Genomic DNA, 19,072 nt, shown 5'->3' with positions numbered 1-19,072 from the left:
CCTTCTTTCATGTCATGTTCATGAAACGCTGCCTTTGAAATGCTCTGCTGAAATACGTTAAATCAGCAGAAAATGCTAAAGGTCTTGAGATAATGAATGTAAAAATTCACAAAACATGCACAGTACAGGGAAAATGAATGCAAAATAGTCCTTAGATAATAAAGCAGCAAAAACACAGTCTGCAGAAAATGTGTACAAAAACATCTAACAAAAAGGTAGAAAGAGACTAAGCTTGATTTAAATTTAAAATCTGAATTGAATGCTGAATGTATTTTAAGTAGCTGAAATGTCAAATTCAGTTTAATGAGATAAATCTAGGCAAAAACTGAAGGTTGAAAAACAATAATTGGAACTCGGCATTCCCAGTTAACTAAAAAGCAGCAACACCACCATTGCTGTTACTGCTAAATAATAATAATAACAACAACAACAACAACAACAACAATAATAATAATAATACAAGGGACCAACCTGATTATCTGCTGACTTGATGCATTGGGCATCAGATTCAGCACTGTTATCGTTTTATGTATAATGTTGTGCTGTTTTTTGATTTTCTTTACTGAACTTTAAAAACGTCTGCATTGAACAGAACTGATTCTGTTGATCCAACAAATAGGAACTTTAAATCAAAGGGAATACTGATTGTTACATTTGTGTGGCCATGGAGACTATCTCACAACGCTTACATACAGTATGTACTTATTGGAAAGACAGTCTAAATAATTTTTGAGAGTCTAAGGTGAATATGTTGAAATTGGGCAATAATTGTGCTTAAATAAATGCATACAGCATCAATGACATGGCGGGTTTGCACGTTCAGACTGCTTTAGATGAGGCTTTTAGTTTGAAAGGAAAACTCAAGAATAGGATGTGATTTTGTTATCTAACATCTGTTGGCTTTGCTTTGCAGGCCATTACAGCACTTCCTGTGAAATTTGCAACAGCCACCACTTGACCAACCAGAGGCAACCAGCAATAGAAGGAGGTGGTGCTTTACGGATCAGCAGCCACCTGTGGAGAGAGGTTTCAATAGCAGCTGCATCTACAAGACAAAATAATTAATATAAATAAAAACACACGTTCACTATTCTACAGAGACACAGTATATGTGAGTTACCTTGTTTTATAACAGCTCACCTCAATCTATGTATCTGAGATGTGTTTTTTTTAGTTTCACAGTTGAGCTAGTGGGGACAACAGAGTTTAATCTTGTTTTCATCTTTTGTCTTGCACACATTTAATAATATTTAATAGTATTTATTTTCTTATCTTATTTCAACATTTCTACATTGTATGCTGCTGTAACACTGCAAATTCCCCCATGTGGCATAAAGGATTATCTTATGTTTTCATTTCTTATTTGAATCACAGACATTGGGCTCAGACTCGGAGGCATCTATTTTTAAAGCATATTGAATTGTAATAACGTTTGGAACAAAACATATATCCAGAATTTAACTTGCATTAGTGTTAAGAAAGTTAAGAAAGCTTTGTAACAGCGCTATCGTCTGGATAAGTCCTTTTGCGCATTTAGACTACATTTCCCATAATGCAAACCTCTGTTTTCCCTGTTACGTCAAAAAAGAGTGACAAAATAACCGTCTCTCTAAACTAAAAAAAGTGTCTTTAAAACTGAAGCCTGGACGAAAAGGTTTAGCGTAGAGCTGAACTTTAAACAAAAGCCAATGTCTCGGAGTATTTTTGATAATCTCTCCGGCTTTTCTGGTCGTTGTTTATAACCAGTTACAGGGAGTGTCGCTCTTTCAAATTTCGCGCTGTTTATTCCGCCTGTACAAATTAGCCTGTTAGCCCTTATATTAGCCATGTCCTGCTGTAGAAACACCAAGTTGAGCTAAGTTTTCCGTTTTCTACATGTATGCACTGTGTTCCGAGTTCAAATGGAGGTGACGGATATTGGGAATAAAGAAGAAGGTAAAATTTGGCATCGAAAGCCAACACAAGGGAAGGGGTGAGTATTAAAGAGCTAAGTCTCAGATGTTCAGCTGATACTCAGGAGTGGGAGAGAGAGACATCTGTATGCAAATGTTTCTAGGACAGACATCGAACCGGAAAATCAGCCGCTCACTGTGTGCAATGTTTATACAGCTACACCTGTTGCACTGCAGGTGCTAATAATGACTCTTAAAGCAAACAATCTGTCATAATCCTACTGTGATAATGATTCAAATATTTCTGTTATGACACATTGCACAATTTGCTTAAATGTGCAACTGATAGAAGCAAAGCTTACACACACAGGTTCATATCATACAAATCAAACACAAAAGGAATAAGCTGATATGCCATGAGAAATCCCAGAATACCAGCATTATGAAAGAGAAAACAAATGTGAAGACAAACAAAACATGAGAGATATTTCTGCCAGTTTGATCAGGTTAAATTGTAACAACCAGGGAGCAACCACAATACACTAAAAAAATTCACTTGTATGTCTGTGTTTTTTGTCTGTTTTGCTTTTGGCTTCCTTAGTGTATTAGTGACCGTGGCCCGCACTGCCCAGCAGGGCAAGACAGTCCGATTTCTCCACGTGACCTTTGACACTACAGGGGATTCCTTCCTTGCTGGAGATCACCATGGCAACATCTATGTCTTTGACATCAGCAGAAACAGGTGGTTGGTGTTTCTACACTTAGTCCCAATATGATACAGTTGGTGTAATTCTTTTTGTTTGTTATCACTTATATTATTTTTTAATGAATATGATTAAATGGAGCAGGAGTTTGCCAGACAGATGCGGTCATCATATTGGTCAATCTATGTTTCAACCCTCAACTATGGTGATGAGCTGTGGTTAATGATCGAAATAATGAGACCGTAAATAAAAGCGACCAAAATAAGTTTTTTTAACAGAGTGGCTGGGCTCATCCTCAGAGATAGGGTGAGGAGCTCAGACAGCCAAGAGAGGCTCAAAGTAGACCGCTGCTCCTCCGCATCGAGAGGAGCCAGTTAAGGTGGTTCAGGTATCTATTGAGGATGCTGCACAGATGCCTTCCTGGGGAGGTGTTTCAGGCATGCTAATTGGGGCAAACCAAGGGCATGCTGGAGACATTGCATCTCTCAGATGGCCTTCTTCTTGCAATATTATGTATACGGTTGCCATGGTTGTCAAGGTTGTATTCTGCCCATGTCCCATCTGACTCAAAGTTGTGCCACTTGGCGGTGTGCAACAGAGGATAAATACAGTCTTTCCTCACTCACTATGCAACCAAACAGATAGAGCCTCATGTCTCCGATCTGCCAAAAAGAGCTGCTCATTTAGCAACCCATTACACTAAAACCTAGCACATTTTCATATTCATCTGACCCAAAGTTTTATTTAATTGCTTCTTTCTTGGGTAGATTTCGTCTGGTGCAGAAGACGGGACAGGCCTGCACTGCTCTGTCTTTCAGCCTCCGAAGGACCACAGAGTTCCTTGTGGCCATGGCTGACTACACTATCAAGTGCTTTGACAAGGGTAAGATGAAAACTTATCAGTCATTGGTTTAATCTTTTAGTGTTATTACAAGTAGGGTTTAAAGACGTACTGTAAAGTTGGGTTTTACTGTGTTCTGTTTGTATTCAGCAATTCACTCTCCTCTACAATTACAAATATAACATGTCTGTGTGTTTTCTGTTTCTTGTGCAGACACCAAGCAGCTGGTCAGCTGGATGCGAGGTCACGAGGGAGCAGTTTCGTCCATCTCTGTCCACAGCTCAGGCCGATACGCCATCACCACGTCCTCAGATACGGCCCAATTCTGGGACCTGGACACCTTCCAGAGGAAGAGGAAGCTGAACATCAAACAGTCTGTTGGCATACAGAGGGTAAACGTGCAGACATATCAAATGCAAACAGTTGTTTGCTCATTTAATTTAACTCAATCTAAACACATCTGTTGTTTGGTCAAATGAGGATTTTTGTTTTTGCTAAATATGTCCTTGTAAATTAATGTTATGCCCAGTCTCTAGTTTTTTTGTAATCGAAATGACGGTTTGTGTTTCAGGTGTTTTTTCTTCCTCAAAGTAACACCATACTCAGCTGTTTTAGTGATGACTCCATCTTTGCTTGGGAGAGTGACACACTGTTCTGCAAATACCAGCTCCCCGTTCCCGACTGTGGACCTAAAATCTCCTACAAGGCCTTTGCTGTGACACGGTGGGTCTCGCATCACAACTACTAAGCAACTCAGTGATTATGCAGCTCTTCGGCCTATTTCTGTGTGACAACATAAAAGTACACTTCATCAGCACAGTGAAATTTAAGTAAACTGCAATCAGAACACTGACATTGTTGATTTGTTTTGACAGTGATGGTAAGAGACTGGTAGCAGGTGGGCGCTCCAACCTGCTGCACCTGTGGTGTTTGGACAGCAAACAGCTGGTTAGGGTGATTCAGATGCCTACCCAGATCCGAACTGTCAGACAGCTGGAATTTCTGCCTGACAGTTTTGATGGGGGAGCGAGTCAGGTACACATGACATGACCAGTAAACTCCTCTCTCTTCCTCTGCTGTGGAGTCACATTTGTTTAAGGTGTAGAAATAAATTGATGTGGGTTTTTTTTCCCCTGTGTCCATGCGTTAGTCTGTAGACTTTTTATGTACCAACCTCTTTTCCACAATAAGCATGTCTGACATGAAAGGCTGCAACTAACAATTATCTTTAGGACTAATTAATCTGTCTCTGTCTATGTTTTATTTTGGTCAGTGTTTCCCAAAGTTTAAAATGATGTGTTCTCAAATGTATTATTGTAATTTCTCACAGGAGAAAACTCACATTTAGCTGAAATCAGACAATTTGTTTTGAAAAAGAAAATCGGTCTCAATTCGCCATTTATGAATAAATTAATTGTTGCAGCCTTAGTGACATGTTTATGACTTTTTTGTCCCTGTGTAGACACTAGGTGTATTGAGCCAGGACGGTGTAATGCGTTTCATCAACATTCACACCTGCAAGCTGCATTTCCACATGGGTTCCCCTGATGACGCCATCACAACTGTGACAGTCAATCCTAATGGCAGACATGTGGTGGCCATCATGGATAATGGCTACATCAATATCTACAGTGTCCAGAGTCTCACACGGGAAATAAGCAAGGTGGCAACTATACAATGGTGGCAAGTGTTTTTAGATTGAATGCTGATAATATAGTATTGTGTTTCATATGATGTTTTTGTGTGTTGTTTTGTGTCTGTCTTTTTCTGTCCATCACTCAGCCTCCTCCCTCCAGAGTGGCAGTTGTCACAGACGGTGACAGAAATCAGGACTTCTCAAACCTAAAGGTCAAAGTCAGGTCAGAGGGTGTTCAAAGACCAGGCATGAGCTCGGGTAGGACACAAGTGAAGATAGTTAGACCCCCTGTTGTGTCCACAGTTGACAATAAAGAGGTAAGAGATCATACAGAAACATCCACATTAGTCTTTTATCAATTTAAAATGCATAAATCCCACTCGTCTGCATGCAGATCATTGTAGCTTCAGTGTCCCAACACACTAATGTTGCGTCTTAAGAAATGTGTCTTTTTCTGCTGAAAATGTTGTCATTCTCTTCAACCTATGGAATGGGATGCTGTATTTCAATATAAAGATATTTCCCTTCTTCTGAGCATTTTACTAATTGTGTCTATCTAGCAGAATGAACTACAAGCTGGTCTGAATAAGAAGAGGCTAGTGGCTATGCTAAAGGCCTTTGGAGAATATCCTGCAAAATACAGGTAGGTGTAGGATTATATTGTTCTTCCGTGTTTTCATTATTCATTTTAGGTTTTCATGATGCATTTGTGTTGCAGGATGTTTGTGTGGCGATCTCTACTGTGCCTCCCAGAGAACCATGCAGCATACAGCAGTCTAACTGATAAAGGTCTGCATGCAGCCTTCCTCACCCTGCAAGATAAATACCCCATCAAAAGTCACAAGTTACAGAGAGGACTTCAGAGGTATATAGATAAACTCTTAATTGTAGACTTGTTTTGGGTTTTTTTTGTTTGTGTAATCTCTTGGATCTCACCTACTTTTACTCCAGGGTTTTGTCTGCTTTAGCTCACTGGGCAGCCATCTTTGGAGAGGTGGAGTACCTTCCTCTGGTGTCCTTCCCCTTTGTCAAACTCTTCCAGAACAACCCAATGCTGTGTTTCGAGGTGGTGGCAACTGTCATAGGTACTGCTCATTTTCTCAATATACACAGCATGACAGAAACACAGCATTCTGTTGCATTAAAGGTCCAGTGTGTAACATTAAGCACGGATTATTAATAGAAATTGAATATACTACCCATAAGTTTGTTTGTCTAATTGATAATAATAAAAACAATTTGTAGTTTTGTAGCCAAGGGCCATGCTTTACTGAGTCTGCCATCTTGTGCCACAAAGTTTCTACAGCAGCCCAAATGTACAAAACAGACAAGAGTTTGTGTTTTTGTGCAAACAAAGAAGAACAACCTATTTTCTGGTATGTGAAAGCCACTGTAGTTCCCTGACATGAGAGGGATGAGCAGAGGAATCTGCCATTTGGAATTATAAACTGCAGTCTTAACATTAGATGTCAGTAATTCTCACACACTGGACCTCTAAACTGTATTTTCACAAACAAGCTGTTAACATTCTTAAACTGCAGTTTTCATTGTTGCAGTTTATAAATTTGCTTAAATTCATGTGGCAATGTCAACCTCAGTCAGTTTACCAAACATGTTAGTAGGTGTTTTATTGACTTAAATCCTGTTTTACAGTGAACTGGTGCCAGCATTGGTTTGAGTACTTCCCTAATCCTCCTCTGAACATCCTGAACATGGCAGAAAACATTCTTGCTCACCATGACAAGGAGCTGCTACAACACCTGGTGGACTGTGGCATCACATCACAGGTAACCATCACACACAGCTAAACAAAGCTGTAATTTCTTGACAGTTAGCCCACTATAGCCTATTGTTTTGCATCTCTGTGTCCCTTAGCTTTATGTGTGGCCCCTACTGGAGACCTTGTTCTCAGAGGTTTTGACTCGTGATGAGTGGCTCAGACTCTTTGACAACATTTTCTCTAACCATCCATCATTCCTGATAATGGCCTGTGTATCTTACATCACCTGCTGTCGTGAGCCACTGCTTCTCTGCTCCCAGAAACAGGACTTTGAGGTAACTACTCTGATGTTCTTGTCCACTCCTTTCTTCTGAAAATAAGTAAGTAAGTTTATTTTTCTTGATTAAAGTTGCTCTCCTCTCTCCTGTTTCCCACTATTTCAGTATTTTTTTCACCATCGAAACAACCTGGACTTGGGGGCCATGATAAAGGAGGCCTACCGGCTAATGAGCAGCACACCTGCAGACATCCATCCCAGGACTATGTTGTCTGACTTTACACCACTGACCAATGGTCAGTACCCAGTGTTTAACCAGTACCCAGAATTCATAGTGGAATATCAGAGCCAGGAGAGGGAGAAGATCCGATTGCAGGAGATGGAGTATATCAGAGAGAGGTGAGATTACAGATAAATCATGTGAATCTATTTAATCTGTGAAGTCATTTTACATTTTTACTGTTCAATAAAGAATTGACACATGTAAGTGTTTGTTTTGTATAAACAGGCAGGAGGTATCTGCTGTGCGTGCAGATTTTGTGCGTCGTCAAGCTGAAGAGGAAGCATTTCACAAACAACAGGTAGAATGGTGGAAAATTTAATGTAAAACCACATAAAACTTTGCTGTGGTCTAGATTGTTTGCTTGCCCATACATGATCCATATATGAAACTCAAGCCTGACATGGATGTTTGAGTGAACTGAATTGTGAAATGTGATTTACATGAACAGGAGCTGCTACAGAAGGCAGAGGAACAGCGCAGAAACATCTTGGCACAAGAAGAGGAAAAACTAACACAGCAGAGGGCAAAGTAAAAACATGAGACACAGACCGCTCCGCAGCTGACTTACTAGAATAGGAATAATGTGATGTACTGTCCTCTGTAGGTTGGCAGCCATGAAGAGAGAGCTCAAAGTGAAGGAGTTACTGCTGCTGGACGCAACTAGAAGACGCTTCCTCAAACACCAACAGGAACTGAGAGCCTCACAGATACAAAGACTAGACCATGAGATCAGTAGAAAGGTAAATATTTTGTCCTCTGGCTACACAACATATAGATAATAAATGTATCCTTACAGATGCTTTATAATGTAAACACACTTCATAAGAAATAATAAGAAATCAAAACGGTACGATACAATTTAAAATTGATAGCATTTAAAATGTTCCTCACTAGCCAGAGAACCATTGCGGTAAAAGTGTAACAGTTGGATTTTTATGAGATTAGTATGTGCTGTTTCCCTCTGATGTAAGAGCTTTAATTTTTCTGACACAGACAGATCTCAGAGAGCGAGAAACGGCTGCAGCGGTCCAGGATCTGGAGGTCAGACAGATGGAGCTAGAGGCTCAGAGGAGGCAACTTGAACAAGTGAGAGCTTCCCTTTCCTCATTCTCTTTCTTTGGCTTGTATTTGCATTGATTCCTCAATGTCATGAAGCAATACTATAAAATAATTAAAGTTAATACTGCTTTTATTGACTGGATATAATACATTAAATTGTGTGACAGCAATGACAGGTCCACCACAAAGCTTTAGAGAGCTGGTGAAAAGTTTTGACCAATGTTGCAACTGTAAAGACTTCTTGTGGATGATAATTATGTTGTTTTAGTAACGTATTTTTCACCATGACCATTTCCCTCAGCACCTGCTGAAGGAGCAGGAGCGCACGGGACAGGATTTGGAGGAGGAGTATGAGTTGAGGATGAGGAAGGCAGAAAGAGATGAGCAGAGCTTCATAGAGCTGCTGCATCGCAAAGAGGCAAACGTGCAGGTTAGTGACTCATTCTAGTATGATACAAGTGAAATAAATGTGTCAGCACATGATCTTGGTACACTTGTACATATGGCTTAAGAAGAAGCTTTCGAAGCCTCACAACCATCCACACTCTGATTTTGGCACGGGTTCCCATGTTCTCCTGTGCTTGTATCCATTAATGCTGTCTACACACACAGGTCCTGGAGGAGTCCCTGACGGAGGCATGCCAGCTGGGCCTGGAGTCAGACTGGCAGAGAGATGTGGCGGAGCGCCTGCAGCAGGCCGACGCTGAGAAGGAGAGGAGGAGGGTGAGACTGGCAGAGCTTCACAGGCAAACCCTGGCACAGGAGGAGAGATTGACTGACACCATGAGAGATGTGGCAGGAAGACAGGTGAGAACAAATACAGTATGTTTGTCAATGTACATACTCAATCAGCTGGTCTGGTGTTTGCTCAGTGAGCAGCAACACATCTGAACCTTTAATTAGGATTATCAGTGATATTTGATTATCGGTTACTTATAGAAAGTAACACATTTTATAATGATGATGAAAATCCTGAATTACTAGAGTGTGTATCATTGTATTATTATTAGAGCTGCAACTAACGATTATTTTCATAATCAATTAATCTCGATTATTTTCTCGATTTATCGTTTGGTCCATAACATATCAGAAAACCTTAAAAACTGTTGATCGCTGTTAGTCAAACCTGGAAATGATGATGTTCTCAAATGTCTTGTTTTGTCCACAAACCAAAATGATTTCTTTGTTATCTAGGGCAAAGAAATTAAGAAAATATTCACATTTAAGAAGCTTAACAATTAAGATTACAGCACAGTAACCTAAATTGTTACCAATAAAGAAACTGAGTTTAGCAGAGTCCTAGTAGGTAACTGATTTTCACTCTAAGGAAATAGATCAATATAAATGTACAGTATTTGTAAACTGGGCCATTTGGTGCATTGCACAATTATTGGAGCAACATTTATATATGCATTATATTGATGTTATGAATACATTCAAAATGTTCTTAACTATGACCCCTGACTGGATAGATATATCATACATATCATACTTTTTTAGTTTTAGATTGTTTCACAATAAGCAGCTCTTATGTTGTCTACCCTGCTGCAATGGATCCTCAGACGGTGTAATCTCCTTTCCTTTTGTAAAGGATGTGTCCAGATTTTCCAATGCTAATCAACAAACATGAAACATCTGTGCTATCTTGCTCAATTACCAAAGTGTTTGGTCATTTGCAGTGGGATGAAGTGATGACTACTAGGGCCCAGTTACAGGAGCAACGACAGCCCTGTTCTTCAAAAGACACAGGTATGGACGCACACCAACACCCATACACATACAAACACATATATGGAGTAGTATTATAGTGTTTGCTTTGTGTCAGATGGCCGTCGACATACGAGGATGAGTTCACTAGGTTTCTTCAGAGGACTCGCTCACAGACCCAGCACCACCTCTGCTGTTCCTGTTGGAACCACTGGTGCTGGTCAGGGGGTCAAACCCAACACTGTCACCACTCCAAGGCAGACTGGAACCAACATGCTGTGTCTGAACAGCAGTTCACCTTCAGAGAGCAACACCGCCACCAACTGTAAGTCACTCTGGCTATGATCTTATGAGATCCATTGTGTGTTTTCCTGGTGCAACAACGGCAAGATACTGGCCACCAAAGACAACAGCAGACCAAGATAAAATAATTTAAAGGTCCAGTGTATAACATTTAGGGTTTGTTTTTCTTTTTTACTGATTTTATATATGGATAAAGGATATGGAGAGAAATGGGAATATAAACAATTGAATAAAACAACTAATAAACCATACATTCGGTTCCCATTTCTGGTATGTTTGATTGTATTTCCCACTTTTTGTCCAACTTGTCATTTGAGAAATAGTTTTTTATATGACCGGCACCATAGACCAGTGTTTCCCAATCCTGGTCCTCAGGGAACACTGCCCTGCGCCAACACACCTGATTCAGATGAACAGCTCGTTACCAGGCTTCTGCAGAGCTTGTTGACGAGCTGACCATCTGAATCAGGTGTGTTGGAGCAGGGCAACATCTAAAACATGCAGGGCAGTGTTCCCTGAGGACCAAAATGTCCTCGGTCCAATCATTATCCTCTGTGCCCACTAGAGGGTGCTGTTACACTCCAAATCTATACAGGACCCACTTAATATAGTAATATACCTACAGATATGCACACAACATGAAAAAGGGTTTATTGGCAAAAAATTAAATATGCTACCCATAAGTATGTTTGTATAAGTGTGTAATTCCTTTAAAATAAAACAAATCTGGTTTCATAGCCTTAGAATAAGTGCTTTAGGCTAGGGCCTTGCTTGGGGGAGGCTGTGTTCTTGCCCTGCCATGTTTCTACATTAGCTCAAAGGTTAAATAAACAGCCAGAGTGTGTTTCATATTTTTTTAAGAAAAGGCTAACTTCCTAAACATAAAAGAACAGCATCCTTTCTGTTATGCAAAGGACACTGTCGTTTATTTATGCACTTAGGAAAGGGAGGGGTGAGTGGACGGGAGTCCTCTGTTTGTAACAAACTTACTATTAGCTGTTATTAATTCTTTAACATTAGATCTTTTACTGAAAAGAGCTTTCTGGTGATTTGGTGTTTGTCCTTCTTTCTCTTTGTTCTGTCAGTCTCTCTAGACAGAGGCCGGGCCCAGCTGGACAGCAGCGAGAGAGAACTGCTAAAGGAAATCAGAGAATTGAGACAGAAGTTGGCGGCCAGAGTCAGAGAGAGCAGCTCTGCCTCCTCACAGTCTGTTCACACACTGTCCTCTGTCTCCCAATGACCACAAACTGCTGAGTGTCTTCAATAGGGCCACAAAAACATACTTTCATGTTAAGTTAGCTACATCAACAACCACTATCTCATAAGAAACAGTCTAATGAATGACTATCACACTCATGTGTAGTTAATGTTCATTTTCTATTCTATTTTATATGGACTCACCCAGTTTATCCCATTCATGTGCTTGTACTCCATTTTGGATTTGTATAATTTTTTGATTATTAGTCTTATTTAAAACCCATTGTGGATAAAATGTTTTTAAAAATCAACCATGTGTCTTATTGCACTTTTGACAAATTACTGTTGTTTTTTTGTTATCCAGTGTGTAGAATTTAGGGAGATCTATCAACAGAGGTTGAATATAATATTTAATCTATTAAAGTATTAAAAAAATGTTTTACGGTTATGCCTTATCACCTGAAAATTAAGAGGTAAGAGTTAAATTAAAGTGTTTTGTTACCTTAAAATGAGCTCTTTATATTACACGTGAGTGAGTCTTCCTCGATGGAGTGAACCATGTTTTACTACCCTTACAAAGGTAAACTGTTTGTTGTTATATGCAACTTCCTAGAGGCCAATAAATCTTTTACACATGGTCCTTTAAACAGTAAAGTCAGTACTGCACTATCTGATCTGTAATGCTGCACTTTTTTGGTAACCACCATGGTCACCATGTCCATACTACATATATTTTAGTAATAATGAAAATGGACATTTCAATGTGTGTATGCTGATTTCCTATACACAGAACATGTAGGCTTTTTGATTAAGATTGGAGGAAATGTGTGTTTACTGGCGACCTGTCCCGGGTGTACACCACCTTTCACCCTAGATGTGTCCTTGCTATTATTCGTTTTAACATCCAGGTGTTGTTGACATGAGGTGGAAAAATGGCTTTTATCATTGCTGTCGCTCTTTCTTCTGTTCCTGCACCCATCTTTTAACCGTGCTCACCTACTCTAAATCATTCTCGGGCCCTGGAAGGAAAACCATATTCACAGAAAATACACAGAAATGCTAGCTGATCTCATTTGGGCTCTGAAGATCTGGCAACATCTGTCTAGTTATGGTTTAAAGGAGAGGAGGTACACTTGTATTTGATCCTTAGTTACCACCATGGATGGGAATAGTGTGTCCAAACCTCCTAGCAATGGACTGTCTGCTCAGCCAGGGATTATAGGAATACTTTAAGGTGTTAAAAGCGGAGGTGGAAGCAGACTTTCTGTGAAGAGATGGAACGCCTCCTGGAGAATGGAAGTGAGATCAACACAGGTTATACATAATTTGCTTTTTTACATTTTAACAGCTTTCATGTAGCCTTCTGTGTTTGAAATTGCACTCAGTGAAAAAAACAAATGGTTGTTTTCATGTATCACAAAACTGATCCCAGTGCATCTGATGACAATTTTTTTTATGTTTTTATTATTGTGTGTGTGTGTAGACTCAGGCAATAGTGCTGACAGCTGGACGGACGTCAAGTTGCTCTGTGATCTCCTGGAGGCCAACGGGAAAAGGAATGTCTCTGTTCACCATCTGATGGACCATCTCAACCTGAACATGTTTGTCATTGTGGGCCAGAACCTAAAACAGCAAAACTTCCCTGTGAGTCTGTCTATTTTCCTCTCTCCACCTCAAGCTTGTACATCTTTCTGTAGTTGCTTACTGTTTTTTCAAAACTGCATTAAATTCCAAAGGTTAAAAAAAACAGAAAACTTTACCGGTTGTTGTGACAGTAAGTTAATATTGTTTAACACAGTTTTGGATTGTGTAGATTGTAGATCTGGCTCTTATAATCTTGACAATCTTAAAACAGTCCAGCAAATAACACCAGGCCAAATCTATCCACTCTCCAATCAGTAGGTTGCAGTTCCTATAAACTGGTCGCCAACCAAGTGCCAATAATTGCTGACAGAACCAAAGAAAGAACTATAAAAATAGGTGGTGGGTGATATCAAATTCCTCTTTTGATCTGTGATGTCACACTGAACACCAAAGGAATTTAAAAACTACACTTTGATGTTTTTGTATAAAACTAATTGCAGCAGAAAAACAGCAAAATAAAAGAAAAACTGCAGAGATCAAGGAATGTAGGCAAGCATGACAGGCTTCAACTGACTCAGCCTCACGTGCATGGCACAACAAACTGTTGCCATGACATCAAAGCTTCCTGGACAGATGAGACCACAGGCGGACACACAGACAGATGTTCCTTGAATAAATAGAGAGATTAATAGAGATATGGGGTTTGCCAATACAGATATCTTAAATTACACTACTGCAGTACCTGCATCTGGGGCTTCACGTGCATGGCACATTGCCTTGTGTGTCCTCTCTACATTGTTGGCATGACTGTCTTAAGGCATTCAAAAGCGGCTTGTTTAGCGATATATCTGTCGCGTTTCTACCGCACTGCACAACCTGGAGCCCTTAGTGAGTTACCTGCCTGTCAGATATGCATTGCCTATTGCCTTTGTTTACACTGTTTTATGCCAGTGGGAAACAGTAATGTTTCACTGCTACCTTCCATTAATAGAACTCTCTATAAACCCTCTGTTAATAGGGTCTCTATTAATTCCAATGGACGAGGAGACCAGGAGCTTCCTGAGGAGGTTTCTGGACGAGTTCCCCACTGCTCTGGAGGAAGACAGATCGCTGCCCATTACCCCGCTGAGCTGCAAAATCACTCTGGAGGAGATGTATGGAGAGAGTCTGGCTCTGGGTCTGAGTCTGCTGGCTGAAAGGTACTTCTGGAAAAGAGAAGCACAGGACAGACAACTACAGCAGCATACAGCTAAAAATAAATAAACATAATTGCAGGCTTCCAAGGGACCTGTATGTGGAATTGTTGTAGCAGAACAGGCAGTAGGAGGTCTCCCTCAGTCTATGATATGCACTGTGATGGGACAGAAAGCCCAGAGGATGTGTGCATAAGAAATGTAAATGAGTTGTAAAACACTTTAGTACAGATTCTGGCAAAGGACACATTTCAGTATTTCTGTATTTGTTTGTCTTTTAGAGGAGCTCCTGCAGTCTTCAGCGCCCTCTTGTGTCAGGCAGCACTCTCCCACCTCTTGCAGGCAGATCTTTCACTATTCTACTGCCCACAGAAAGAAGAACCAAAAGTCTGTAAGTGTTTTACATTGTGCTTGTGCATCGTGTGTCCATCAAAGCACATCCTCATCAATATAGAAAATCTTGCATATTTTATCTGATGTTAAAAAATAGTGGCATTTAAAGGGTTAGAATGTTGAATTATTATTATTTTTTTATTTCTTTTTATGTATATATTTTTAATAGCATTTTTTGGGAGGCTACTTTGTTGCACCTGCTGCCTACAGAAACCAGAGGCTGACCAGGAAGAAGAAGAACAAACACAAGTCTGTAAGTGTTTTACATCGTGCTTGTCATGTCAGATATACTGTACATCTCAAAGATGTAAGATTACTTAGATGATTCCCTAGAAACTTCACTTGGATGATGGAGGTTCAGAATTTCAATAAAGCGAGAGAGGGAGTCAATAAAGCTTGATTTGACCTAAGTCTTGTCCTGCGCTTGAGTTGACCCAACTATGACTTCACACTATGGCATCAGGTGGCGCAATGGATGTGATTGACGTGTTGTCATGTCTGCATAATCAATCAATGCCAAAATTTTACCGATGTCATTGGCATCTGTTGTCAAATCATTGTTTCAGAAGTCGAAGACAAACAAGACTGTGACATGTCTACTACTTTCTTACAATCCTGGTAACCTTAGTCATCATTGATGGTGAAAACACATAGCCACTCCTCCTCTTTTGTCTTCCAGTGGAAATAAACTGGCTTCCAGAAATCCTATCACTTGCACAATGAATGCAAATAGTACAAAAACTTTCAACTTGTTGTGTTACTTAGACAAGGCACAAAAGTTCACTGCTTTAAAGTGAACTGAAGTTTGTATAATTTCGTAACCTGCTCACCCTGTTCCACCAGAGTCCATAGAGAATATCAGTGTTTTTAGCACAGCAGGGACACAAGAGTTGATGGCCAAAGTTCACAATGTATATTACCACTAACAACCAAATGTCTGCAATGTATTTATCGTTTTATTTTTGTTCTGTCCCATCATCAGTGCTTCATTCGGAGGCAGTCCAGCGTTTTTTCCTCAATAAACTGATAGACGTAGCTTTGGCATGGCATCAGAACTCCTTTTTGCCTCCCTCGATGGTTCCCCAGTTCCGCCTCTGCTCTGTTCAATTCATCAAAAACAGAAGGACGGAGATGGAGGACATGCACTTGGCCCTGGCCGAGTTCAACCAGCTCTTTGGCATCCGGGTAAAAGTTTTCTCACTGTAACACCAAACATTGCCTGTTACTGGTTTTCTCTCTTTTATTCTGTTCTTTCAAAAAGTTCAAAACCTCTGAATGTAAAACAGCTTTTACCCTCTTTCATCATTGTTTTGATCATTTTGGCTGTGAAAACATTTGTATTTTTGTGATATTTTACAATTTTGGTTCCTGTTCTCATGATATGTCTATAATACTCATACTAATAAAGAAAACACCCAGAACCTTAGGTCAAAACAATATTCTATGCTAGTCAACATCATTTTGAACCTAAATCCTCTGCTGTAATTTTAATCCCACTTGAGTCAATGTTGTGATACAAATGGCCATTAGAGACCCATACTGAAATGATTGCTTTTCTATATAATTCAGACTGATGTTGGTTCAAATAATAATACATTGAAAGTAAAAAATAATTATATAATAGCACTTGAGAGTGTAGTCAACTTTATAATGTGACACTTCACAAAATATATGAATGGAAAAATATTTGTATCTAATTTTCTCAAACTTCATACAAGACCTTAGGTGATAAAGCCACTGAGAACTCCTTCCATCTAAGCGGGATTGCCCGTCATACCAAATGGGAAACAAAGGACAGAGCATCACTCTTAACTTTAGATAATCCTTCCACATCAATAATATCAAACAGGAATATAGCTCTCCAAAAAGGCTGGGACACAACCAAAGCATATGAATTAATGAGCCATTTTGGTTATTGCATTTGCCACAGGGCTCTGATATTATATATTATCATATATTATATTATATTTTGGCTATATAGCTCATTTTAGATGTATGTACTCTATGTACAAGGAGTAACCAGCACACATCGCAGAGGTGTGCACCCATGTAAGGATGGTATTTCACCTTTACTTGGCAGTTTGAGTCTCTGGTAGTCTGTCCTTCAATTTTCTCTCTACCATGCTCTAGGACGGAGTGGATCGTGCCTACTATGCTGTGTTTGATGGACATGGAGGCGTGCATGCTGCCAACTACTGTGTAACCCACCTCCACGTCGCTCTGAGTAAACAGGAAACACTGCAGAGTGATGCAGCGGCTGCCTTTAAAGCTGCCCTCAGACACACAGATTACATGTTCAGAGGCAAAGCTGAGAGAGAGGTACTGACTCTACACCACAAACACACTGGTTAAAGCTCAGATCTTCACTCCAGTGTTAAATAGAACCAATTAAGTTAAATCACAATATTGTTTTAATGTTTAAATGTTTTTAGATTTAAATCTTTGCTAATCCATATTAATGCATACTTGCATTCATGCAATGGGATTCACTTCATGTTTTTAATTTGTTTTATGATCCATATTAAAGAAAATATATATAGATATATATATATATTTTTTTTAAATGATCATATGGGGGAATTTGTTTTGAGCTCTTTGGTGTCACATCACATCATTCAGATTATACTGCAGAGAAATTAACAGCATATATTATGGATAGATCTTTTTTGTTTAAAATGCTGATTAAAAATGGTATAAATTAGTTTTTCCAAACTATTTAAGTTTAGAACTCTGTATCTAAAGCAGTGCAGTGTAGCGCCTACAGATTAAAATCAGGGCCATCCCATGTGAATGTTTGAATCATTGTCCCAGCATGCACTGCTGCAGAATAACCGATTAGAAATGTGTGTGTGTGTGTTTGTGTTATTCAGAGTCTGATTGACGGCACTACGGCTGTGGCAGTGTTGATCCACGGTCAAGAGCTGACTGTGGCCTGGCTTGGAGACTCTCAAGCAGTGCTGGTCAGGAACGGACAAGCTGAAAAACTCACAGAGCCCCATAAACCAGAGACAGAGGTATGGACATGTCTGACACACACATGCACTCAGATATGTTTAGCAGTGGATAGCTGTACTTTTAATATGGGTAAACATGGAACACACGAAAGGTCAGATTTAACTAGCAGAATCAATTTAGCATGTTAGACAGGTACAGTAGGTCCTTGGATTCCAAATAGTAGCCATAATTTTTTATCCAAAATTCATGAGAGAAATCAAGACGATCTGCCAGTGAGACTGAGATACAGGTGAGGCAAGCAAGTGATATACTCTTCCAGTATTTACTTGCTTGTATTGCCAAAATAGTTTGTCTAATTATGGCACCTTCCAGCCCCCTCTACTGGTGGCTCTGGGACCAATACTGCTTTCAAATCTTTTTTGGGCCTTATTGCTTTATTTTATGGGAGCTAAGGAACAAGCTGATTAATTACCCTGCAGCTAAACATTTGACTGTCTGTTTGCATGTGGTTATGACTGAATAAAAATCATCGGATTAAGCAACAATGAAACCCTGAATGACAGTCACACTGCATGTGCACTAATGCCTAATGATAAAAAAATTGCACATATCTGCAGATTAAATAAGGTTAGGACAGCGTGATCAGGAGGTACCAACTGTCTCTTTTGTCCCCGTCTGACCAGGAGGAGAGGCAAAGAATTGAGGATATCGGAGGCTATATCACCTACTCAGATTGCTGGCGTGTTAAAGGCATATTAGCGACATCAAGAGCAATAGGTAAATTTCACCTTTGTCTTCACCACTTGACCTGGTGATTTAATTAAATTGAGATGCTCAGTCGGTGTCAGGAGCCACTGCTTTAACCACACAACCACTAACTTCACTGCCACAGGTGACTTTGACCTGAAACCCTACGTGTCTGGAGATGCTGACTGCTTGACCATGCGGTTGTCAGGAGATGAGGACTACATTTTACTGGCTAGTGACGGCTTCTCTGATGTAGTCAAACCATCTCTGGTCCCTAATCTGGTGTTAGAGGCACTCCAGCAGCCTGATGACCCAGAAGGAGGAGAGGACTCTCTGCTGCAACAATCTGAGGAGAATATCGGATTCAAAGTCACCGACCATTTGGTAAGAGCTGCTCTAAAAGCTGGCTCTACTGATAACATAACTGTGATGGTGGTGTTCCTGCGTCCCCTGGATCAGCTGCTCTGGCAAACTTCACAAGCTACTGAGGAGGACTCCACTTCCCAAGATGCTCCACAGCAGTGAGGGAGGAAACCTGCTGCCCAGATAGACACTTGATGACAACCTCTCCAGCCCACCCA

The 19,072-nt window shown here is 40.0% G+C and overlaps 2 protein-coding genes across 4 annotated transcripts; both read left to right on the top strand.

The window, feature by feature from the left end:
- Positions 1 to 1,440: 1,440 nt before the first annotated feature.
- tbc1d31 (TBC1 domain family, member 31) lies at positions 1,441 to 11,930 on the top strand. Of its 2 annotated transcripts, none has more exons than XM_058647774.1 (23): positions 1,441 to 1,972; positions 2,494 to 2,634; positions 3,364 to 3,479; positions 3,651 to 3,829; positions 4,009 to 4,160; positions 4,313 to 4,472; positions 4,900 to 5,100; positions 5,220 to 5,390; positions 5,637 to 5,716; positions 5,792 to 5,938; positions 6,025 to 6,158; positions 6,727 to 6,860; positions 6,949 to 7,128; positions 7,237 to 7,469; positions 7,579 to 7,651; positions 7,802 to 7,881; positions 7,958 to 8,093; positions 8,347 to 8,439; positions 8,714 to 8,842; positions 9,025 to 9,219; positions 10,092 to 10,161; positions 10,238 to 10,444; positions 11,508 to 11,930. In XM_058647774.1, the coding sequence occupies exons 1-23, from the start codon at positions 1,902 to 1,904 to the stop codon at positions 11,660 to 11,662; spliced, it is 3,237 nt and encodes a 1,078-aa protein (XP_058503757.1). In that variant the 5' UTR covers positions 1,441 to 1,901; the 3' UTR covers positions 11,663 to 11,930. The 2 variants fall into 2 exon arrangements, with proteins under 2 accessions (XP_058503757.1, XP_058503756.1); XM_058647773.1 differs by having other exon boundaries at positions 5,634 to 5,716.
- Positions 11,931 to 12,075: 145 nt separating this feature from the next.
- On the top strand, positions 12,076 to 19,022 carry LOC131471284 (protein phosphatase 1F-like). 2 transcript variants are annotated; one of them, XM_058647778.1, is made up of 9 exons: positions 12,076 to 13,263; positions 14,222 to 14,402; positions 14,678 to 14,787; positions 14,959 to 15,042; positions 15,772 to 15,974; positions 16,920 to 17,108; positions 17,660 to 17,803; positions 18,428 to 18,521; positions 18,637 to 19,022. In XM_058647778.1, the coding sequence occupies exons 2-9, from the start codon at positions 14,239 to 14,241 to the stop codon at positions 19,014 to 19,016; spliced, it is 1,368 nt and encodes a 455-aa protein (XP_058503761.1). In that variant the 5' UTR covers positions 12,076 to 13,263; positions 14,222 to 14,238; the 3' UTR covers positions 19,017 to 19,022. The 2 variants fall into 2 exon arrangements, with proteins under 2 accessions (XP_058503761.1, XP_058503760.1); XM_058647777.1 differs by lacking the exon at positions 12,076 to 13,263 and adding an exon at positions 13,732 to 14,091.
- Positions 19,023 to 19,072: the final 50 nt, after the last annotated feature.

This window comes from Solea solea, chromosome 13, assembly GCF_958295425.1.
Source record: "Solea solea chromosome 13, fSolSol10.1, whole genome shotgun sequence".
Classification (NCBI taxonomy): domain Eukaryota; kingdom Metazoa; phylum Chordata; class Actinopteri; order Pleuronectiformes; family Soleidae; genus Solea; species Solea solea.
The sequence above is the reverse complement of the archived record's forward strand: the minus strand, read 5'-3'. Positions and strand labels throughout refer to the sequence as shown.